At 30.1% G+C, this 25,766-nt stretch overlaps 1 protein-coding gene across 3 annotated transcripts in view; it reads left to right on the forward strand.

Moving 5' to 3' along the window:
- Window positions 1-25,766, forward strand: part of Lfg (Glutamate NMDA receptor-associated protein 1 lifeguard) — a 53,546-nt gene that overhangs the window by 18,877 nt on the left and 8,903 nt on the right. For 2 of the 3 annotated variants that reach the window (XM_075368380.1, XM_075368379.1), the window contains 3 exons: window positions 7,982-8,077; window positions 19,810-20,041; window positions 24,301-24,411. In XM_075368380.1, the coding sequence (XP_075224495.1) occupies window positions 8,029-8,077; window positions 19,810-20,041; window positions 24,301-24,411 (392 nt within the window). In that variant the 5' untranslated portion in view covers window positions 7,982-8,028. The remainder of the gene's footprint in view (window positions 1-7,981; window positions 8,078-19,809; window positions 20,042-24,300; window positions 24,412-25,766) is intronic. The other variant, XM_075368381.1, reaches the window with a different exon arrangement.

Genomic DNA, 25,766 nt, shown 5'->3' on the forward strand with positions numbered 1-25,766 from the left:
GACAAAAAAAAAACATTTTTACTGTATACTCTTATTCATTATGAATAGATATGTGTTACATGTTTACAGATATCATTTGTCAGAAAAGATATTTATAAACCTCAAGTAAAAGTGATTTATTTATGACCACAAATTCCTTCTCTTTTTTTTGTGTGCCGTATATCATAATTTATTATGTGTTTCAATACATCGATATGTTGCTAGTAAGATTAGCTATTTTTGTAAATAATAAATAAATGTATCAAGATTTCGAGGCAAATTGTAAAACAGCATACCACCAAAAATGTTGTTCGCGACAACAAAAATTTAGTTCTAGTCCCTTAGTGAACCCAACTTTCAGTTCATATCCCTGACTTGGTTAATTTATGGACTCCGGTCTGGCCCTACAAGGGAGAGGAGGACAGATCTCCTATTCCCACTCAGCTCCATCACAGAGTCCTGCGTGACATTTACTTCAATTACTACCATCGCTGAGATGCTGCTACACCTCATGGTGTAACCCATACCCTCAGCAGTGCAGTCACCATTCTGCCGACAGCTTACATTCATATAATAATCACAATTTCTATCTAACCATGGCTCAATGCCAACATGCCTGCCTACCTCTGGCCAGTCAGCTGCCCAGACGGTCCCTAGCCACCAAGGGTGCTACTCTACTATACCCCTTCAGCTGTCCTGCTCAGGGCGAGGAAATGAAGGAAGCCAGGAATAGTCCATTCTCTACGAGTCTTCCAGTTGACTCACAGATCAAAGAAGGAATACACTTTCTTCAGTTCCCTAACAGTTCTGGTACGTTCAGCCTCGTACCGGGGACAAACATAAAGGAAATGGTCCACAGTATTGTCTACCCTACAATCCGGGCATCAACCCGAATCAACCAAACCAAACCTAGCCAAACTATTCCTAAAAACACCATGTCCTGAAAGGAATTGAGTACCAATTGGAGGAGACCCACCTAATTGCTTGTAGCTCCCTAACATTTGGAAAAATATCATGCATGTGTCGACCAGTAGAAGAATCGTTCCACCCAGCTTGCCAAGAGTCAAAACTTTGGTCTTTGATTTTTCGCATACACCCAGAAGTAAGAAGGCCTCCCTTCTTAGAAACATACTGCTTGCTACATTCCGTAGCTAGAATATCAATTGGTTTAATGTTCGGCGATCACAGAGACTGCCTCTCTTGAGACAGTTCTGTAGCTGTCGACAACAGCTAACAATAGAAGACGCTGGGCTCATAATAGAATGTCCCTATAACATTGGAATTGTAAATGATGAGCCCAGATGGGCGCAGCATACAACATTATGGCCTCACAGACATCTTTGTAAAGAATACACATGGTACGATAATTCAACCCCCAATTGGGATTGGCAGAGAATACATCCCAACCACGTAGCGGAAGACACCCGCCTAGTGACGTTCTGGTTGTTACACCCCCCCACCACCATTCCTTGCCCTGTCAGACTTTAACGGGAGTCGTCTATTGACGACTCCCGTTAAAAAGTCAGAGGGCAATAGCCCTCTGACTTTTTATATCTAGTAATAAACCTGGCCTTGTTGGGATGCCACAGATGCAAATGTCTATTGAGGCATTAGCATCAGTGATTGAGTAACTCAGCTTATTGCCTTCACTGTAGGCCTCGTTCAAACATCTTGAACGTCCTACATTGTCTCCCTCTGAACTAGCTAACCGAGCTCGTGGAAGCGCAAAACCCGCACCTAGTTCTACTTATTATGAGCCAATTTTGTGAATTGGCAAAGAATACAGCAAGTATTTTATTTGTTTTAACCTACTATTGATTAAAAAATCCTTAGTATAACAAACATCAATAAAAATACATTTCCTGTTGAAGCCAAGGTTTATTTGAATATTATTTTAGATGTTTTAATTAAATAGTGTATTTATTTTTTATGAATTGCCTAGTGGATGTAAAGAGGTGAATAGCTGGAGATAAGAAAATCCATATGTTTAACTATCTGGTTGCTTGTTTTTAGTATATTCAGACTAAATCCATTGATAAAAAGCCACAATTGTATCTTTCATTTTCAGTTTGGTTAGTATAATAGCCAGCTATGTTTCCCCTATTACACAACTGTGCCATAGTTCTTTCAGTCACTGAAAGAGGTTATATTTAAAGGTGTTGCCATTGAATCATCTGTTCCACAGTGTTTTCATATAAATAAAAATATAAAGTGAAGAATATATCTGGGATTCCATGCTTATTGGCCTAGACTAATTTAGTTTTTCGTATCAAATCCAACCTTCGAAATATTCTCATTTGAGAAATTGAACAAAGAGATTAGTTAGCTGAGATAAATTTTTTTTTTTTAAATTACAAGTTCTCTTAATTAGTGGGAACAAGAAAAATTACAGAGGATGTGGCATCAGTAATGGGTTATTTTCTGCTAAATAATCACTAGATAATAGGAAAGTGGAGCTGGATTATTAACATGTTGCAAAATCAAAGAATATTTTGTTCACATTTGTGATAGCAGTTTTACATATGTGATGCTATCTGAATAAAACTATCACTAAGTAATAACTACTGCTAAGTAATAACTGTTTGTTAAAGATTTCAAATTATGTTAATATTCAACTGTATATATGAGAAGCCATCTGTTTAAGCATTTTTTTTTTAATGTTCTGATTACAGTACAGTTCATGCAAGCTCTAAGATAATAAGAATAATGATAAGCTCATTAAATTCTTTTCTGAATGTATAATTTGTATTGCAGTGATTAATCAAATTTAATTAGTGTCTGTGTAGAATAAAAATTATAAACTTTTTTATTTGCCATAAACATCTACAAAACACTGTAAGTTGTGCAAATTTGAGATTTTATCACCAGCCTCATCAGAGTTATTTGAAGCCAAAATTGGAATTTAAAAAAAAAATTATTTCAGAAATTCATAAAAAATTTAGGGGTAATATCACCAATTAATATTATTTATGGTGAAACTACTAACATATACCTACATATAAAAAAATAATTCAAACTGTATATGCCATCCCTGCCTCTTGAAAACAATTACCAAAAGAAAATTTTACAGTTTTTCATGTTCAACTATATTGGTAAACTGCTAGACCAGTCTTTTACCTTGAGAAAATATGATTAAATTGCTATGTGTTTAATCCTCCCAGGACCAATAGTTTTTTAGTTATGATTTTTTCCATAAACCCTTACAATCACAAAAATAGGTGGTGCACCGTTACAAAAATGGCCACCACAGGTAAACTGCTTAAATAAAAGATATTTAAAAAAAATAGTTTTAAGACGTGTAGGAAACAAGTGAGGTAAGTTTCAATTTTTTTTTAAATTGGTCAAGCAACCAGTTTTTTAGGGATATTTCAAATGCAAGAACCCTTAATTGTTTCTACTTCATATTTTTTATTTGAAATCACATTTGATCAAATGAGGTTTCAGGTGTCAAAATCATTTGTTTACATTTTAGTATTTAACAGCCTATAAAATATGATTTACCAGGATTAATAATTTGAGAGAGATATTAATAAATTAAAAATTACACTTCTAAAATTAGAAAACTACAAGAACCAAATTTATTTATTAGAAAATTTTGATGTAAACAAGTATATCAAATATTTTTAAAACTTTTTTCTTGACAGATAAAAGTAAAAATTAATACACCAGGAAATAATCATTTGAAAATTCAAATGATTCTCCTTCATTTTAAAATGAAGAAATATTTTTTTAATAGTTTTTACGTTACTTTCTGCATAGAGGTTTTATTAATTTTCTTTTTCACTAGTACATGTTTATTCTATTAAAATGAAAGATTATTACTCATGGTAATAATATTACTTGAAATTATATGAATATTTTGATTTTTAAAACGCAGTTCTTTATGTATTTGTATTACACATATTATGTAAATTTCTATATTATGGTCTCTTTTCTTCCAGAATTTGTAAGTATCTCTTTAAAGATGGGTTCATCACAAATAATATTTAGGTTATTTTGTTTCATCCAGCTTAAGTTTCTTATTTAATAGAGAAAAAAGTAAAACATTTATTAATAATAATAGCAGTTGATAATTTTGGATATAGACAACATATTATGCTTGTAATTTTAATGTATTAAAACTGTATTATTATTCAGCTACATATTATTGAATAAAATATCAAAAATTATTTTTCAAGATGAATTCCTTTTTGAATGTATTATATAAATATTGAATACAGTTTTCACTTTGGTGAAAACTGTATTTTTAATTTATGTGTATTTTTTGGTGTTGATAATACAAATGAGCTCAAAGCTTGTATATGGGAATATGAAATGGAAATTTGTAACACAAAACATGCCGTGCCTGACCGGCATCCGAAATTGAAAACCATAGATTTTATCCACTCTGCTTAGGAGATGGATGTGCATCAGTAGTGATAGATCTGATTTCTATTTTGCCAATTTTCAACAACTTGTCAATTTTCTGTTTAATAAATTTTCACATTTCTACATAAAATTGTCAAAACACCCCAACAGTTGTATTAAGTTTTTATGAGAATTGTCAAATTTTCATTTCATGAAAGTTTTTGGGCAACAAGTAAAAGTGACATATGTCAAGATAACTTTTGAATTTTTTTTTTTATAAAACAGAAAACTCAATTTTTTAAGAGTTTATATAGTTGCCAGATTGTCAGGAAAAAATCAATAGCTAATATCTGTCCTAACAGTTCTTTTGCTGATTTTTCCAAGTTGTATCCCATAAATACTTCCAATCTCTGTTTTATGTATAGATTTCTTTAATTTATTCAGCTATATTTTTTCTATTTATTACTTTTTTATGTCATCGATAAGATTTTCTGAACATTAGTTCTTTATTTTTTTTTATTAAATTTAAATTAGAAAATCTGCAATTTTCATATGAGTAGCACAAAAAGTTAGGTCAGAAATAATAATAAATATCAATTACCTGTCACAGCTGACAGGTGATTTTTGTCAGTCGTGAAGATTTATGTAACAGTGGTTTGCAAATCTAGACAATAGTAATAATTTGCAATTTTTTACTTGTCGCAGTGGCATACATTATCAGTTTATAAACAGAAAAATGTAATTTTTTTTTCTTACAAATTGTCACCCCTGTTGTTGGACTGAAGTTTTATGAAATAGGGTCGAGGTCCATGGTGGACCTATTATCAAAATTAAACATTTTGTAAAATACTTAAAGGTTGTAAACTTTTTCTTTTTTCCACCATAGGTTGTAAACTGTCTAATCTTAAGTTTATTATTTCAGTTTAATTTTGTAATAAGCTGTTTAAATATTTCTGCTTAAGTTTAATTAAAAATATGCACAAACAGATTAGTAATATTATTTAATCTAGATTTTTAAAAAAATTATGAGAGTAAAATGGTCATTTTAGCAGAAAAAAACAGTCAGTTCAGACTAAGATTTCAGATATTATTTTAAATACTTTCACTCATCAAAGCTCTTTTACCTCTGATGGCAGAAACTTATCTATTTTTCTCCTGGGTGGAGAGCATTTAATTGTCTTCCTATTTGTTTTCCATACCCTTGTTAAAAAAAAAAGTTCCCTTAAAACCAAGATTGCCATCAACATATTGATTAAAGTCACTATTATATGAAAATGTTAACATATTTTTACCTGACCGATCCATTGTCTCTGCTTTTATCATTATTGCATGCATGGTAAAATAATGATACACGTAAATGTTAATGTACAGATTTTTAAAAAGAAAAAACTAAAGGTGATGTAGTAGAATAAAGAGCTAATGAGTGTATTCAGTGTTTTCTTGTTTGTTTGTTTTAATTGTTCATTGGAAGAAGTAGTGGTGGTGTAATTTAGGGTCTTTGAGATGACGTATCAAACATATAAACGTATAAACATTGATGACTCAACATGTATAATGAATTGTTGATTCAGCTAGTATCATTTTTTCATGTTTTAGCAGATTTAGTGTTTGTCTTAATGAAAAAATAAAATTAACATAATTTAGTTTAATAAATTATTAAATTTTTGTTTAACCATCCAGTTGTGTATATAATGTGACCAAGACTTCATCAAAATCTACCGATGCAAATCCATTCTATAAAAATAAGTAAATATAAAATCACATCCAACCTTGCTTACACCTTGAATATTGTTTTAAATTTAACAGATTTTTATTAAGTAAATTAAAATGATTATTAATATTTTAATGTAAAACATATTAATCATTTATTCCTGTTTACCATTAATATTTTTTTTTTTAAATGTGTGTCTTTGAACAATGAATTTTATTCATCATTATTTAACTGATTTTATGAAATTCTTCATGCTTTTATCTTTGAATCACATACTTACAAAAAAGAAAAAAACTACATCCTCATTTATTTGCTTCATGTAATCTAAACTGTTTACTCCCAATCTTTTACTTTCTTTCTCTTCTGGCCCAAAATCAGTCGGCTGTAGCATTTTGTCTCTGACCATGTTATTTTTCTAAAACATTTTGCCATAAATCTTCTCTCTTCATGATAACACTGACTGATGATGTTTATTTCTACTGACTGAAGCTGAAAAGTATGTGAGAATTGGTATGTGTCCAATTTATACCTGAATGATATTCATTTGGTGTTGTTAGTATCATATTGCATTCGTTGCCTCCTGGCTGTGCCAAACGAGAAAGGTATATCTGATTGCTGATGCTCCAGCGATATAGAATAATTTGCTATATTATTTTCAAAAGTTTTATTTAATAGAGATATGATACAAGTCCCTTGTATCATCATTCTATAGGGAGAGTTGCCTTCATTAAAACTCAAATATAAGAATCCATAGTTGATAAGTTTCCTGCATTCTTAGCACAGATCCTTTGGGTGTTCGGCTAAAATCCAGCCTGAACTCCGTTGCAGAAGGGTATCGAGGAAAAGGGGAAATGTCTGGATTCTGAAAAATGGATGCTTGCATGAGAACCTTTGTGAACCTTTGTCTCAACAAAGGTTCACCACAAAACAAGACAAACAATTGTCTAACGAGTCCTTCAAAGAAGTCATTGAACATCTATTCTGCCCGCAAAACCCTGAAGAAATCAAGGGTCTCTTTACCTTGTATGGGACAGCATTTTGCTGAAAATCTCCATTGACTTATTCATTTGTATACAGAAAAAATTGCATTTTCTCTAAACATTTAAAATGCACATCAAATAGCTTCCTTAAAGAGAACGCTCCTTGTCCTGAGAATTTGTAATGTGTGGATGTATGCAGCTGAAATACAAGTTCTTACTTCTTCATATCTCTCTGGAGGTAATTAATATTTATTGTTATTCTTATATGTATTAATTCTTACTTTTTTTCATTTTCAAAATGAAATGAAATCTGTTTTTTTTAAAGAGAAATTACAATAAAAAAATTAGCATCTTTGAACTTTTATGATTATTATTTTACTTATTCAGTTATTTGGTGTTTTATTTATATCATTAATGAAATTTTATGTCCTGTAAAGAAAAAAAGTCCTTTTCGCACAAATTAGTACTAAATTTATTTTGTTTTCAGTCATGAAATTTACAGTGTTTTTTCACTCAATCTTCCTGTTCTTTTTCACTAGATCTTAAGTTAAAAACTGCTCCCTTTATGCAGTTTCATTGCATACTTGCTTCGCTATGTCAGCCAACATACTGTTTCACCTGTTAATATCACTTATTAAAAATAAATCATTTAGAAAATAATATTCTCTTAGTTAATTTTATTTGCGAATAAATTAACCTGTTTGTTGTTCATTTCCTCGCCAAAAAGAAAAATGAAACTGTAGTTTTAAATATAGCTGTTAAATTTTTTTGTGAAAATATTTGTAGTAATATTTATTTTTACTTGTTATTATAAACTTATATGTTGCTTAAACAATACACAAAATATTATATCTTTGTATACAGAATTTTTATTCTTTTACATTTTGTGGAGTTAATTATATTTCTTGTAATGGATCATTTGTAAATGGCTTATAAAAGCTTTTCATATGTTTTTGTTACACAGTGAGTGTGCATTTTTACATTTTACATTGAGATTGAAGTTCATCCAGGATGGCTGCTTGGCAACAAACTCCTACGGGCTATTATCCAGGCCAACCAGGTCTCTTTTTGAATGTTTTATTGTGCTTTTTTTCTAAAACCTATATATTTGTTTTGGCATTTATTTAACTTATTTAACACTATCCAATTATTGTTTTATGTTAAGCTATGTTTTGTACCATTGTTGAATTTTGCTGTGCACTTAATATTTTTCATATATTATTTTTTATTTTTGGTTTTCACATTTTTAATTTTTTTAAGGTCAAATGATGGTTGATAATTTATAGAAACTTTTTATGGTAATGCTGATATAATGATTTTATTAAAATACATAATTTAATTTAATTTTATAATTTTTAATTTGATGATTCAAATTTATACTATAAAGTGAATTAAAATGATTCATTCATTTAAATTAAAGTATATGTATGTAGTAAACAATAACAATAATGAAGATATGGTTTTGCCACTATATTTCAGTTGATTATAATTTTGATTTAATGTAACTACTAAGTTGTAGAATAATCTATCTTATCTGATTATGTAATATTCTAGCTATTTCCAGTATCCATGTGGCACTTCCTTCCCTATTGAGTTGCATCCTTCCTTTTTCAGTTTTGTCTGCATGTTCTTTGATGGGAGTTTTAGTAAAGGATATGTTACTGGCAGTTCATTCAGTACTTTCTTATGTTTCTATGATATGCATTAACACAGCTTTAAGAATCTAGTACAATATACCAAGAAGTATTGAAAACAAAAAATATAGTTCCACTTTTAAAATAATGAACAATTGTAGTTTTTAATTTAAAAAAATATAATTATCTAAGTGTTCTTTAGCACTAGATAGGGAATCTTGGAGAGCTGCATCAAACCAGTCAAATGACTGAAGACAAAAAAAAAGTGTTCTTTTTGAAAAATAACTTGTTGAAGGGGTCCTAGTTAAAATTCTGAAATGATCCCTTTCAGTCTGATTTGTTGCACAGGTATTGATTTGATGGAATGTCTTAAGGGAGTAGCTTCCCAAAAGATAAAGGAAATCTAATAAATAAGAGATACCAGTGACTGAAGCCTTGTGTAATAAAAAAGTGGTTCATGTAGATTACTGAAGCTAACCTGCTAGCTGGATGCAGTTTATACTATATGCTGTTAATTCTGTTAGTAACTAATGGCAAGCAATAAAACTGATAAATAATAATATTAAGCCCCAAAGTTGTCTTAATTTGTTAAAATCATGTGAGATGAAAGTAATTTTTTGTTCTTTGTTTAATGCCAATGTTGCATGTCGTATGTTTTTGAATTATGTAGAATGAAATGCTGAGAATTTGTAAGTTAATTGTAAATTATAAACTGAACTGAAAAATCATATTAAACTGCTGTTGCTTATTTTTTCCTACTCTATGGTTTTATAATCTCTTTTAAATTAATATTTAAAACACCTCCATCACTTTTCTTTTCAATATTTTCTAGTCTCGGCATATAAAAATATTAAAATAAACACCTAACTAATTGTTTTCTTAAGTTCCATTTAAAAATATTTTTGAAAATTGTCTGTGATACAGTAATTCTTTTGTTAGGCCAGAGTAACCCAAAAGTCACTAGACCTTTTTAAAATAACGTTTTCTTTTTTTTTATTCTTTCATATTTAATAAAGACATTAATAATTTATATAATAATAATTTTCCATAATGAAATTTACAAAGTTAATTCACATAAATGTGGTGATTATTTGATTGTTCCTCTGTGTCATAACCATTAACAAGAATTTTGATGGAGATAGTCCTCTACCTTGATAAAAACAGTTGATGTTTTGAGGCCTTTTATCTTTTTACTAATGTCCCTGCAACAAATAATTCACTTTCTAAAGACTGAAACTAATTCTAGGTCTAACTGATCTTGGACCATCTACAACTGCTTTTTATGTTCAGGTTACACAAATGTTTCTCATGTGTTATACCTTGTTCATGAGGAGAGCCATTGTTTATGGCTCTCCTTTTTCAATGCACAAGATTAAATAAGCAAAAGATAAACATTATCTTGACATCATTTAAGGCTTGTTACAGTAAACTCTGTACATCCCCATACTGAATCTCTCATTGCTCTCATATATTATTAGTACACTAAAATAATATTTTATGTAATTTCAAATTTTTAGAATAAACAGAACAAATATGTATATATATGAGTGTGTTTGTCTGTCTTACTATGTGGAGTCTGTCTTAACCATACTTGAGTGTTTAGGTAGATGTTTAACTAAAGGATAAAAACTGCTTATATTTTTTGCTTTTTCCTGTTTGTATTTTACTTTTAAATATGCTTGTAATTAAATCTTATAGTTTTGCATGATATTAATAGTTTTTAATTTGTAAAATATCAATTTATGTGAATTAAAATTGTAATTGCTTGATTTGGGTTTATCACAAATTATGTAATATTTATTTATTGTTAACACAATTTATGTACAATTTTACCTCCATCTGTGCTTTGTTATTTAATTACTTGTACTTGTTATAGGAATTGTTTTTTCTAGATTGAAGATTTACCTTTGAAATTTAGCAGTGGTAGGGGTGAGAGAGGGTAGGGCTACATATTTTTTATTTTGTTGGAAATTTTTCTTTGTTTCAGAAAAGAAATAGCAAAACAGTAGTATTGCACGGTTTATTTTTTATTTATTTGTTACACATATACATAGATGTACTGGTTCTTTTCCAGCTGCCATCTTGTTTTTATATGCATTATAAGAGATGGTGTAAGAATGTTCCCAGGGTGTATTCGCAGTGATCATACACTGCAAAAATGTTCTATACAGGATAATGGAGATCATTATTAGCAAGCCATTATTCTCTCCGTTTGTTGAGACGCTTCTTATTGTTTGCACATGCTCACTCTAGAGTTAGAATTTTATAACCTTATGTTGTTATTAATGTCTGTGTTGACTGATAAATTTGAACTATGGAGGTGTATAAAATTCTGTGTGAATCTTAGTAAATTGGTTACAGAGCCTTTTGGAATCTTGGTGAGGCTTCTAAGGAAAATTTCTTAGGTCAGATACAGGTTTATATGAATGGTGTGCTAATTTCAGAACAGAATGTCACCTGAAGACTATAATCATTCGGGATAGCCTAATGTGGAGAAAACTTGTGAACTCATCCATGATGAGGAGTGTCGCAAAACTACCCATGAATATGATCTCTATGTGATCTCTCCAGAGATTTTAATTGAAAATTTTAAAGCCAACATGTTGTAGTAAAGTTTGTTCCTTGATTCTTGTCAATTAATAAAAATCAGCACCATGTTTGTGTGTGAATGACAACAGCTAACAATGATCATACTTTCATCTCCAGTCATAAATGAGATTGTGTATGGCTATAATTTGGAGATAAAACAACAGAAATTTATTTTGACCTCTGCCAGTGACTGTTTAAATCTATTTTACTCTGCTGTTAGTGACTGTTCTTTTCCATTTTGTCCTTCGACAAACTTCTTCCATGTACAGTTCTTAGATGTTGCTGGAACTTCCACTTTTCCCCACCTATCTTCATGAAATGCCCAAACTTTATGATCTCATTTTCATTTCTCTCTCTTACCTAACCTAGGTTCACATATTTTTACAGCAATATGTGATCTTTTGAGCAGGTTTATATCTTTTAATATCTGTATGGCAGGATGTTGCCACCATACTGATGATTAAATTTGCCATACTGATTAAATAATACTTCTGATGATTTTTTTATAGAAATATTAAGTACCTTAGGAAACTTAAAGTAATTGCGTTTTGGAAATAATATACAAGTAAAGTAAAAAAAAATTGTTACTCAGTTCTGTCTTTCAGTTTCAATATATCAGTTGGCTTAATATACTGTGAACTTTCAACCCTTGCCTCCTTGTCTGTTATTTAACGATTCGTAATATTCAATCGTTAAATGAATATTATTATCCAAAAAGATGTAAATTATATTTCTTGTAATTATCTATTACTTAATTTGTGATTTTTCTACTTTTACTGAGTAACTGGTTTTTAAAACTTCTAACTACATTTAAATCCAGCACAATATTTCTTTCTATCGTCCTTTATATTTAAAAAGTACCATCTGTTTTTTCTTTTTATTGTGACTGTAAGACAGAGAATATAATTGTGTGTGGTACCAGTTTAAATCGTACACTACATCCCAACCTGGTAGTTCTGCAACTCCCTAAATCTGTCTAAACAATGCATCTTTGATGCATTTGTACAAAGTTAATTAATTTATATCTTTGATTCATTGAAATTGAAGAGTGTGAAATCCTACCCTGCTAAAGGGCATTTGTCTGTCTGTGTTCTGTGTATGTCCGTCCGTTCTCTTTATATTAATACCAGAATTTACCAATAACTAGCAGACATGTCTCATGGTGGTCAGGTGTATACTTGTTATAATATTATATATTTATTACTTGTACTTGTAATATATATTTATTTTTTTTAATTGAAATCTATTAATAATATATTTTTTATTATGCGATTGTTTTTCTTCAGAAAATAATGAACTATAACCAAAAGGTAATTACTCAAATTAACCATGATACAACTGGAAAACTGTTTCTTCTGACCTTCATCATCTTTTTCTGATTTCATGTTCATTATTTATCGAATATTCATTTTAATTTGAAAAAAAGGAACTGCTAAGTTTTTTAATATTAATACTGATGTTTTTATTCACATTATAAATTCGTTTTTTGCTATTATTTAATACTGATTTTTTTATTAATTTTAAATATATTTTTATAGTTCTATTTAGAGCCCATTACAGAGTACTTTGACTAAATTATGTGTAGTTTTTCTTTTAAGGGCATTCTTATTCTAACATATTAAATATACTTTAAGAATTAATAATGTTTTTTTTGTTACAAAATTTTTTTACTATTTTATTTATTTTTTTTTTTTTAAGTGTTTAAAATCGGAAATATTTATTACTTTTATTATTATCCCTGAAATTAACCAGAAGAAGCAGTAGCTTGAAAAATGACCAATAACTGAAAATCGACGATACAAATTGTCCACACTGGGCAATAAAGACCAGTAAAGTGTATTTTAGTTCTTGGGATGAAGATAGGAATACATTTTTATGCTAATCATAAACAAAAAAATTCAAACTGTATAATATCAGTCAAAAGTTTTTTTCATTAGTTTTCTTCATTTTTTTTTTATTTTTAGTTACAAAATGGTTTCAAAATGAATAAGACAATTCTCAATTATTTCCTTTTATGAAAAAAATTAGTTATTAAGCTTTAAAATCATTGGTAAATATTATTTTCATAAAAGAAAATAATATATTTTCTGATGTTTAAGTAAATATATTTAAAATAATCAGATTATTTTAAGCTTTACCTTGATCAATTTTCATCATCAAAAAAAAAGTTTTTTCACAAGAGGTAATCAATTTTGGACACCTAATAATCCCATTCTGAGACGCCTGGATGGCCTAGCTGTAGAGGGCGTACCGTAGGCACGCCGGAAGAAGCTAGTAATATTTAGTTAACAAGTTCTCACAGCAAAACCCAAAACATTGGGTGCAGCAGCTGTTGACTGTGAAAATTTATGTTATTGAAAAAATAGTGAAGTAGGAGATTACATTTCACCAGTAGTGGAATTTAGTAATATAATGTAATTAAGCAATGTCAAAAGGTGGCTAGAACTGTGAGATTTTGTATATGCTGATTTCTGGGTCTATATAATTGAAAATGTAGTGGTTTTAAAACATGTCGAGGAAAGAGAAAACTGTTAAATTTTCAGTTTTCTAACAGAAGAACAAGATTAGCAGGTCAAATATTTAGGGACCCAGATACGAGGTGCGTTCAAAACGTAATGAGAATTTTGAAATTTTGCAGGTTTTGTTAGTCAAATTCTTGGGATTTTTTCGTTGTTGTATTGGTAAACATATCTGAAAAGCACCTGTACATTTTTAGCCATATTGGATGTTTAATCTGTCTTCAGCTGTCAAAAGGATAACATGTGTTTTGGTACAATCAGCAATTTTTTATTTGTATAAATAATGGATCCGAGAATTTATATTAAATTTTGCTATAAGAATGGAATAAAGTGTAGCAATGTTTTAAAAATGTTAAATATTGCTTTTGGTGAGTCTGCTATGAGTAAAGCAAGGGTTTATGAGTAGTATAAGCGTTTCCAAGAAGGCCGTGAAGACATTGAAGAAAATGAGCACCCCACATGCCCCAGCACATCAACAACCGATAAAAAAGTGGAAAATTGAAAGAAATTATTATGAATGATCGCCAGATCACAATCAGAGAAGTTGCTGATGATGTTAGGATATCAATTGACAAATGTCATGAAATTTTTTTGGATGTTTTGGGTATGAAACGTGTGACAGTAAAATTTGTTCCAAAATTGTTGAATTTCAAACAAAAACAGCGGCGAATGGAAGAAGTTGTCCAGGAGTCGCTAAATGAAGTCAACGATGCAAAACTACTGAAATGTTTCATAACAGATGACGAAATATGGGTTTATGAATATGATGTCAAAACTAAGGCTCAATCATCCCAGTGGAGGCATTCTGGATCACCAAGACCGAGAAAAGCTTTGACAACTGTGGTTGGATGTGAAGGTTATGCTCACCATGTTCTTCAATTTTAACAGCATAGTGCATCATGAGTTCTTCCCACAAGGTCAAATGATCAGTAAGGAGGTCTTACCTACAAGTTCAACACCATTTACATGAAGCAATCTGAAAAAAACGCCTGGATTTGTGGCAAAACAATTCATGGCTTTTACATCATGATAATGCGCCTGCTCACAGTTGATTGCTTGTTTGCCATTTTTTAGCCAAAAACAACTATAATGATACTCCAGCTGCCATATTCACCAGACATGGCCCTGTGTGACTTTTTCTATACCCAAAAATAAGTAGAACCTTAAAGAGCCATCATTTTACAAGCATGGATGAGATTAAAAGCTGAAAGAGCTAAACACTATTCCTAAGATTGAGTTTCAAAAGTGTTTTGGTGATTGGAAAAAGTGCTGGCATAAATGTGTAATATGTAACGGGGACTATTTTGAAGGGGATAACATTAATGTAGATTAATAAATAAAATTCTTTACAGAAAACAAAAATTTTTGTTACGTTTTGCATATGTATTTCTATGGGAGAATGGTAGCCTCTTTAGGCCTTCCAACTGGAATACTGTAGAGTCAAATGTTGCTCAGGATTGAAATTTTTCATTCGCTAAAAATTTCTGAATAAAAGGAAGAGATGAATAGGTGTAATTGAATATCAGTCTTTACAGACTGATGTCATTTATTTTACAGAGTTTGTATGTTGCTAACAAAAAGAAAAATCTTATAAAAATGTAATTTACTGCCAAATCCATCATTTTATAATGTATAAAAGATAAAATAATGTTTACATCTTTTTTTTTCTTTCTTTCTTTACTTTCTATAAACTAAAATAACCCTTTTTTTTAAACAATAAAGTTTATGAACAAAATATAACCATCAGATGTAAAAAATTTAACTTCACATGTCTTATTCTTATCCTTCTTTATTACCTTGTTATTTAGTACCATCTATCAACTGTTTTTCAGCTGCACAGTGAATTTTGCATTAGAGTACATTACAGGTGTGACAGGTTTGTTGCACTAAATTTTCTGTTCTCATCATTTGGCTAAAGCATTTTGAAATAAAATTAATTAATGAAAAAAGTGGTGGATTTGTTGGAAAAATAATGTGTTTAATAAGTAGGATGGTTGATAACTTGCTTTCTATTTCTTATAAAGGGTCCGGGATATAAATCTGACGATTTTGTAGTAATTGTTATGTTGGCACCACTGTCACTGAGAAGGCGGGAGTGTTGCACATCGACAGGTCTATTCATGCTGTTTCAGTAGCCAGTATGTCGTGGTCGGGTGAACAACAAGCGTTTGTGATTGAAGCCTCTTTTAAAATAATGACTTGGTTATTGTAACACAGCGTTTATTTCACAGACATTTCAATTTAAATCTACACACGTCTGTTCATAGTAGGAATACGATATTGTTGTGGGTGAAGAATTTTAGGAACACATCATCTGCTTTAAAAATGAAACCAACAGGATGAAAACAGACTGTGAGAATGCCTGAAAACATTAACGCTGTCAGGTTAGCTGTTGCGCGGTCTCCACAATGTTCAGCAGGGAGGCATGCTGCTGCGCTAGCCATTTCTGATCGAAGTGTACGACGAATTCTTCATGCCTACCTGAAATTCCATCCGTATAAGATGATGTTAGTGCAGCAACTTAATGCAGATGATAGGGCGTCTGGCAAAGCAGCTTGCGAGGTCATCCTCAAAAATTACAGGATTTAAGTGACCACCAATTAAGTGAAATGTCCACCAGGATGTCATTATTCTTTTAACTGACGAGGCGCATTTTCATCTGTCAGGATTTGTGAATAAATAAAATTACCGTTATTGGGTTTCGCATAATCCACGGCAAATTCTTGTAAAACCAGTTCACAGTCAATATGTTACAGTGTGGTGTGCGGTTCAAAGTTCAGCATAATTGACCCATATTTTTTTTGAGGAGTTAAATCGCAGAGTAACAGTAACATCTCATCAATATGTAAACATGTTGAATGAATTTCTGCAACCGAAACTGAATGACTTTCAAGGACATGAAATTTGGTGTCAACAGGATGGTGCCACCGCTCATACGGCGAGAATCGCAATGGATGTTCTGCGAGAAACCTTTCCTGGACGTTTGATTTCTTGATTTGGCGACATTCCTTGGCCAGCGCGTTCACCTGATCTGGCTGTTTGTGATTTTTTTCTGTGGGAGTATCTCAAACATAAAGTCTTCAGTAATCGACCACAGTCAATTGAAGAACTTAAGGAGGCCATTCAACAAGAAATTTAAGCAATTCCACAAGTGATGATTGAGCGAGCAATGTCAAATTTTAGAATAAGGTTAAGTGAGTTTGTGAGGAGAAATGGAAAACATTTGGACGACATAATATTCAAATAAAAAAAAATCTATTTAAGTAATGCACTATAAGTTGCAAAAATTGATCTTTAATTTGATATATTAAATGTTTTAATAGTACGAAACACAGTTTAATTATTATCCCTCAAAAATCGTCAGGTTTATATGCCGGACAGGAACAGTGTTTTTAGATATTTTGTTGGCTTCATTATTTGTCAACCCCTTGTAACAAAATAAATTTTATGTGGTTTTAAAATATAAAAAGTACTTACTGTTATAAACATTTCAGATTTTTGCCACCTGCCCCACACGTGGTTTTGGACCCAAAAATGGGGCATTTTCAAAATATTAAGATTTGGCAGCTATTTTTTAATGAAGGACGCTTGGTAACAGTCCAATATTTTTTTTCTAAGTACTACTAGTACCTAAGAGTTAAGGTAAAAAACAGTTCTGTTACCCTGAGCCCTTCGTTATTTATTTTGGACCCAAAATTTGTAAAAAAAAAAAAAAACAATCTGTAAATGTAACTTCAATAAACATTACAAGATTTGGTTATGTAACAAGATGAATTTTGAGTATGGTAAGTGAAGTTCCATTTTTACTGTTTCCAAAAAAGTGCATTTTAACCTCTGACGTAAATAAGGATGCTACAGCTCATGGAAAAAGTGATGAAAATTAACTGTTTTTACCTGTTGGCAAGTTAGAAAATAGTCTATTAATCAAGAAAAAATATATTTTTTTGGCCACTACAAGGTGAGTAGTTATATACCGAATATAATCATTATCAAAAATAGTGATGCAATAAAATTAATTGAAAATTTGTTGAATTAAAATGGAATACCATAGAATTAGTATGCTGCAAATCAACTGAAAAAGAGAAAATGTGTGTTTTCTATTATGTTTGTGTTCTCACATCTACTTAATCTAAATATTGGCATTCTTAGGCTTGAATTCTGGACAGCCATGGCATTTTTTATATGCTACAAAATTTCCATAACATATTCCCAAAGAGAAGTAAAAAAAAAAAGAAATATATATTTAATGTTTATGTCCTTATTCATTTAAGACAAACAAATATGTTTTGTATACTCCTCTTGTATTTCTTATAATTAGGTAATAAAGTTCTCATTGGTTACTAAATTATTTTTATATTAATAAAATTTAATTTACTCTTACTAACATATGTTTATTTTATTTTTATTTTCAACTAAATACAGGATTATGCAAAATCGATTGTACATTGCTAATGAAAATTATTATCTATAATTAGTACTAAATTTTTTCACTTATTTTTTATGGTTAATTTTTCAAAATTTTAAAAAATTTGCATGTGAATTTTAGAAGTATTATTTGTAGGGGGTTCACATTCTTACCATATTAAGTTTTTACTTTAAAACCCGTTTAAAAAAAAATTAAGATTATGAAAATCAGTTCAAAAAATTGATTTATAAATAAATGGTTATATGCAATCATACATGTACAGACTTTCTCCAGTAGAGTACCAATGGAAGGTTTTTCAAATCATCTTGAAGAACAATCATTTGAAGAAATCAGTTGTTTCAAATCATCAGAAGCTTGCTGTTTTATGCATTTTTTAATTGAACAAAATTTTGTTTTGTCATTTACCCGCAAATTATATTGTGTATTTTGCAATTTGGTTGATACAGCATATACAAATTGTTAGCATCTTGTGGAGAAATATGCATTAAGAGGAGGTTATTATTTGTCATTTGTGAATAGGAAATGTTTTAACTCGCTCATGTATGATACCTCATGAATCAGACTGATGCACCTGTTTGTATTTGCTGCGACTGCCAACTAACAGTACACCATATTCTTGTGGACGGTGTCTGTTATGTGGGATTACATTGGAAGTTTAAACTAGGGGCTAACGTCCTAAATTTGTTGGGGAACAATGCAACCATGTTATCAAATGTTTTACAATTTCTTAAGACTGTGCATCTGAATTCGGAAATTTAATTTAATCTTTTTTGTCTATTTATGCCATTTGGTGTATGCCAGATGGTAATTCTGTTCTCCTAAGTTACATTTTTAATGTTATATTTCATTGTGGTTTTATTTTGCGTTTAGCACAATTCCATAGGTATTGTCTATCAACACTGTGTTTTTATATTATTATTGTTTAGTTTTTAAGTTAATTTCTAATATTTATTTGTTTACTATATAAATATTGTACCTGATCACTAATAACGACACTTCGTTGTGCACCCAAGAAAAAATATAGCACTGGAGAGAGGAACTATTGTGAATGTGACCTCAACACGTATTGGTTGCGTATGATTGTTTGTTTTGCTGCCATTGTAGCTAGTCGTTCAACTGTAAAAGTAAAATGTATTAGTAATGCTTGTTGTGTTTTTGTTGATGTTTAAAATTACTGAAATGGGTTGAGCAAAGGCTCTGCGTTAAATTTTGTCCGAAATTTGACAACAAGCAAGTTGAAACAATAAGGAACATTCAAAGAGTTTATGGTGTTATTTTTACCTTTTACTGTTACGAATTTATAAAAGTTTGTTGAATGCTTAAATTGTGTAATTTCTTAACATTTTTTTTTATGGTGTCAGAGTAAGAGCTCACAAATTCATGCACATGAATGTTTGTGTGTTCTTATCAGTTTGTAAATATTATTCTTATTTTGTTTTGGATAGTAAAATTTTGTGCATTTACATTAAATCTTAAAAACAATGCATTACAGTTACAGAGAGATGTTTGCATGCATATGTATTACAAGATGGAGGTATTATTTTTTTAATTATTATTACAGTACTTTTCTAAATGTTGAAAGTGCATATTGTCAGTAATATATTTTTTTAATTTATTTTTACAGCTCCACCCCAGCCTGGTTTTTACCCGGACGGATCTGGTTATCCAAAACAGCCAGGCTACCCGCAACAACAGGGTTATCCTAATCAAAGTCAAGGTTTTCCACCACCTATTCCACCTACTTTTGGACATTTTCCACCTGGATCGGACCCAAGCATGCATTCTTATCCTGAAGACCCCCTCAATGGGGGAAACTTTTCATTCTCAGAGAAATCTATTCGAATGGCCTTCATCAGGTTAGTATATTCTATGACTAATATATGTTTCTTAGGATGTATGATTTAGATAGGGTAATAGTTCTACTCAAAGAAACTTGTGACAAATAGTGTTAAATGTTTAATCTTGTTTGTAGAAGCTAATAAATTAAAGTGGATAATATTTTTAATTCTGTAGATAACAAAATGATCCCATTCAATTTTTTTATCCCAGTAAAGCCTTTGATTTAGTTCCACATTTTTTACTGATTAAAAAACTTATAGCTATGGTATCAGAGGAGCTGCTTTCAATTAGTTATGTCATACCTTACAGACTGTAAACAAGTAGTTGAAACTTCATCTTTTAATAAGAATACACATGTAAAATTAAGTTCTGATTTCAAGATCTAGAATGCAGAGTGGCTCAGGAAGTTTCCAGTCCCATTTTTTTTTTTTTACAGGATGACAACTGTAAGTTAATTGTTAACAATGAATTAAAAATTTTATGAAAGTTCAAAAACTTATTCACCAGATGGATTGTAAACATCTAATTTTAAATACAGATAAAACAATTGCATTGTGCTTCACAGGTACATGAAAAATTTCTGATTGCATGGATAGAAATCCCATTAATGATTATGGTAGTATATCTGTTGCCCACAAAGTAAAATTTGGGGATGTTTTATTAGATGACAAATCTTTCTGTTCAAAAAACTTTCCATTTACACTGGAAATTTTCTTTCTGTTTTGAAATTATCATTATATTATTGTTAATTAACATTATAATTTAACAAATACATTCGAATGTAATAATTCATTATAGGCAGATTCCATCGCATTAAAATTCTATTGTCTCTGGATTTTATGTATTACAGATAAATTTAGTCTAGGGATTAGTTAAATAATTTTTGAAGAACTTAAATTCTACTTTTAACTACAAGAGAGAGTCAAATGGAAGTATATTATTAACTTAAAACTTCTGTGAATGTCCTATACAATGATGTCATAGTTTGAAAAGTGATAAGTGATAGCCAATTGATAAAAAGTTGCAATATGCTTTAAAGTGGAACAGTATTCTGTCATTCATTTTTTGACTGAATGGTAAGGGGATTAAACAGTTAAACCTGTAGAAACATCAGTGAATGATGATGTAAGTTTAGTTGTAACTGTTGATGAATCTGTAAAAGAGGAAAATTAGTGTTTAATAATGAATAAAGTTCATTATTAAACACTAATTTTACCTAATTTTAATTTGCTTATCTGGATGCAAGTCATGTATTAGCATACCATGATGTTCTGCAGTTCAGTATAGTATCTTTTAGGGGCATTTATTGCAGTATTACAAAAACGTATTTGTGTCCACATAAAACTGCCTCTGTGCTTTGAAGCAGAAATGATCACATCTTAAGAAGAATTTGACTGTAAATGAAACTACTGACTGACTTGGAAGTCAAGAAAGCAACCAAGGAATATGTACTTGAACTGAAAAAAATTAGAATTTTAACTATCAGTGGGAAGGTTTATGTACAGACTGGAATTATACCAGAAGGGGTAAATTTGAAGTGCTTATACCTCAAAGAGACACTATCACCAGTGTAACATTACAGATTTTGCCATCCTGTATTCTGTAATAGAGTCCAATTAATGGAAACTGAGTACATACATTCAAGTAGATCTTTCTCTCACTCATTATCTCTTTTTCACATTGGTGATCTCTTCTTTCATTTATGTTGAGAGTATCAGCATGCCCTAAAGGTACTCAATAGTGCGAGTACGTGCTTGGTGTTATCTGTCTGTGAATGAGTTTGAGACTTTCCTATGTGGTGATAAGCCTAATACCAGTGTTTGTTGATGAAAGCCAGGCTTTCTAATTCCTCTTAAAATAATATGTGAGAGAATGGATGTAGTGAGTAGTGTTGTTTACTTTAGAAATGTGTTTTTCCATTTCTGGGAAGTATAAGTTTATTTGTAAAATAATTACATATGTTTACATTAAGTCTAAAGATAATGCTGTTATGTTTTTTAAGTGGTAATATACATATGACTTTGATACTTTGATAAACTTTTTTGAGCTATTTTCAACCTGTAGTCGTAAATTCATCTTTTTTTATAAAAAAAAGACTTTTTGGTAGAACAAATACATTATCAATTGAAATATAAATTTAATATTTCTTGTTGCTAATTTTATTTAGTAGATTTTAATTATCAACCTTTTAAGATTGGCTAATAGTAGCAGTTAGTTGAGTTTAGCTGTCAGGCAGAAGATGATAAGGAGGAATTGTTAAAGACAACTATTGATGATTTTCTACTGCCAAGAGGAAAGATTGTTATTTTTTAAGAAACTAATAATTTAGAAAAGAAACTGCTGAAATGGAATTCTCCTTTAAATAATTCCTTGCAGTATCGGCAAACAAATTCAATTGAAATTTATATTGGTTCGGAGACTGTGAACAAGTAGTGTACATCTGTTGTGACAAAGTATATAGCCTCTGTGGCACGGGCGGTACCATCTTGGCCTTTCATCCAAAGGTCCCGGATTCAAATCTTGGTCAGGCATGGCATTTTCACACACGCTACAAATCATTCATCTCATTCTCTGAAGCAATACCTAACGGTGGTCCCAGAGGTTAAACAAAAAAAACCTATAGCTTCTGCTGTTTGATTTTATTTTATTAAGTACTTAAATATGTTTATGATATTTGTCATAGATTGACTGGAATCAAAGGTAACAATCTAACCAAACAACATATGCTTGCTTTGCTCGCTAACCTTGACTAGCGAGCATAGGTTAAGTTTGGTTAGATTATATTTATAATTTCTCTGCAAATACCATATCATTATAATTGTAAGCATGAGCAATGACTAACATGTAATATTAAAAAAAAATCATTATAGGGAGAAAACAAAAAAGACCCAAAGTTTATTAGCCAGTGAAGCAGCTTCATTTTCTGGTGAAATGCCTGTGTGTATTAATAGTTTTATCAATGTAATATTTTATTTCTTTTTGTTTACCATGTGACTTAAAGAGATGAACGCTTTATCTTGCTTAAGATTATGGCTGGGAGGTGTTTTTTTTAAATAAAAATTCAGATGTAGTATAGTTCATTTAATTAGGTATTTGGCAAATTTAAATGATATCAAAAAAAAATCCTTTTGGTGATGAGATATAAATATTGTTAAGAGAAATTTATTTATATTAGTATTACTGTTGTAATAGACAGATCATTTACTATGTTATTTTATCTAGTTAATTGATTATTAACAAAAATTATAAAGGCAGTAGTATAGATTTTTATTTGGATAAAAGGTGGTTAGTATATGTCTTGTTTTAGTTAAAACTGAGTCAGTGATGATTACTTAGTTTAACATGACTTTCCTTTCAAGAATTATGTTGTTACAAATAAATTAAATTTCATTTTCAGAAATCGGTTGAACTTCCGTTAATTCTGTGCCAGGTAGTTTTGGTGTTTACATATGATACATTCAGGCTAGAAGATCTGTTTTTCTTGTTCATTTTTTGTTTTTATTAAATGATATCTAACATTATCAGATTAATGAAATTAAACATAGGGATTTCCAAAAAACTAAATAATTTTCTGGAAGTGTAAATAAGTTTTAAATAATTTTTGTTTTTGCTGAGTAGAAAATTTATATATAATAAATGAAAAAGCATTATTTAAAATCCTGAAAAAAACCCCTATCTATATCTAGAATAGTTGTTAGTAGTAGAAGTTGGGCTGTGTGACAATAATCATCACCTGTGGTAGTTACTGTAGTACTAAATCCTATTTTTCTTAATTAAATAACTACATTCCAGTACGTTTGTATAAATGATATATAAGCACAGGTTTGCGATGATGAACATAAACCTGTAAGTCTTACAGTCCTCTCAAATAGTGGTATATCGCAGGTACACAAGTTACATGAGTAAAAGTAAGATTAAAAAATGTTAATTCCTGAGAATATGATTATTCTGTTATTTATGGAAAGGTAGGATTTGCTATTCAAATACTGTTTTATTTATTTTTTAGCAGTTCTGTGTAGATTTGATTTAACTTCTTTTTTTTTGTAAGTTAAAAAATTCTAGTTTTATAACGATAAAGAATTTTCTTTGTTAATTGTTTATATTTTGACATGTTAAAGAGCTGAAGTATATTGCTGTGTATTTAAAATTGTGCAACTATTCTTTTATGAGTGAGATTATCAGCCTTCTCACACTTTTCAGATCATTTAGATTTATTAATATTTGACTATCATTTGAGCGTGTGTGATATATAAACTACGATTTTTTTCTGTTGCAGGAAAGTATATTCTATTTTGATGTGTCAGTTGGCAGTGACATTAGCTATCGGTGCTTTGTTTGCTACTCATATGCCTACTAGAAATTATGTTAAATCCCACCCAGGATTGTGGTAAGTACATTTATGTTTAGTATCTGTTGCATTTTTATTTTATTTACATTTTATAGGCAATGCATTTAATCTAAAATTCTTACTTGTGAAGGTTTCACTGAAAAATAATTTCTTTAGTTAGGCATATGATTTTCTACAATTTTTTAATGATAGTTCAGGTTTTTTTATTTCAGTTAATATTTATAACCGGTAGTGTTAACTTTACCTGTTATAACATAACATAAGGTAGTGTTAACTTTACCTGTTATAACATAACATAAGGTAGTGTTAATTTTACATTAGTAAGGGTAAATAAATTGATAAGACAGAAGTAAATAATTGTAAATAGATTATACATTATCAATATTTTGTCTGTGTTTGATTTATAAATTTTTCTCTTATCTTATGTGTTTTTTATTGCATTTTTTTTTATTATATTTTTGTGTCCATCACATCTTAAGTTTTTCATCTTCAGTAAGAAATCTTTATTAATAGCACCTTGAATAGTGTTAAATATTATGTCTGCTGTTTGAAGATATGTTTAGATTAGAGTTGGGCCTGAGAAAAAGCATCATAAAAGTTGACGACAAATTTTTTATTGATGCCACTTTTATTATTAATTTCATTTTTAACCAGTTACCTTAGATAACAGAATATATGTATAAAAATGTACACCACATTTAACACATTAAAAACAAATCCCATTATATTCTAAATATTAAAAAATAGAGTTTATAAAAAAATTTGTTTTAAAATTATGAGGTTGGTTGGTTACAAAGACTGGATTTTTTCCTGCTTTGTTCTGAGCTCTCAAAAAGCAAGCAGGTGAGATAGATAATTGACTTGTGTTCTCCCTTTAGTCCATTGTTAAAATTTGAAGTACATGTGAATAAAAACTTGGCAGTAATATGAGGAAAAGTCAAAAAGTGAACTGAAATTTTTATTTCCCTCCTGGATCATGTTGGAACTTTTGACTGTAGCGCTCTTATAAATCATAACCTCATATCTGTTCATTGGAAGTATTATTTCATTGTTAACGTATTGTGTTTAAAAGTCAATTTAAAACAAGTACTCCTTTGCCGGATTGTACCAAGGAAAAAGTGCTGACAGCAGTATACTTCTTAATTTAAAAGGAATGAAACCAATAGAGATATTCATAGAATGCAGGCATAATATGTAAAGTTGGGGGAGTGGAAGCAAGACCTATGAGAGGATTAATCATATTAGCACAAGGTATATGTTATGTGCTCTGTGATGAACAACAGTGTGGCAATCCTTTGACTTCAGGATAATAACAATAAGCAGTTAAATGAATAATTCACAATCAACAAATTAAAATTGGTGAAGTTGCAAGTGAGTTGAACATAGATTATGTT

This window comes from Lycorma delicatula, chromosome 6 (assembly GCF_047948215.1).
Source record: "Lycorma delicatula isolate Av1 chromosome 6, ASM4794821v1, whole genome shotgun sequence".
In the NCBI taxonomy this organism is placed as follows: domain Eukaryota; kingdom Metazoa; phylum Arthropoda; class Insecta; order Hemiptera; family Fulgoridae; genus Lycorma; species Lycorma delicatula.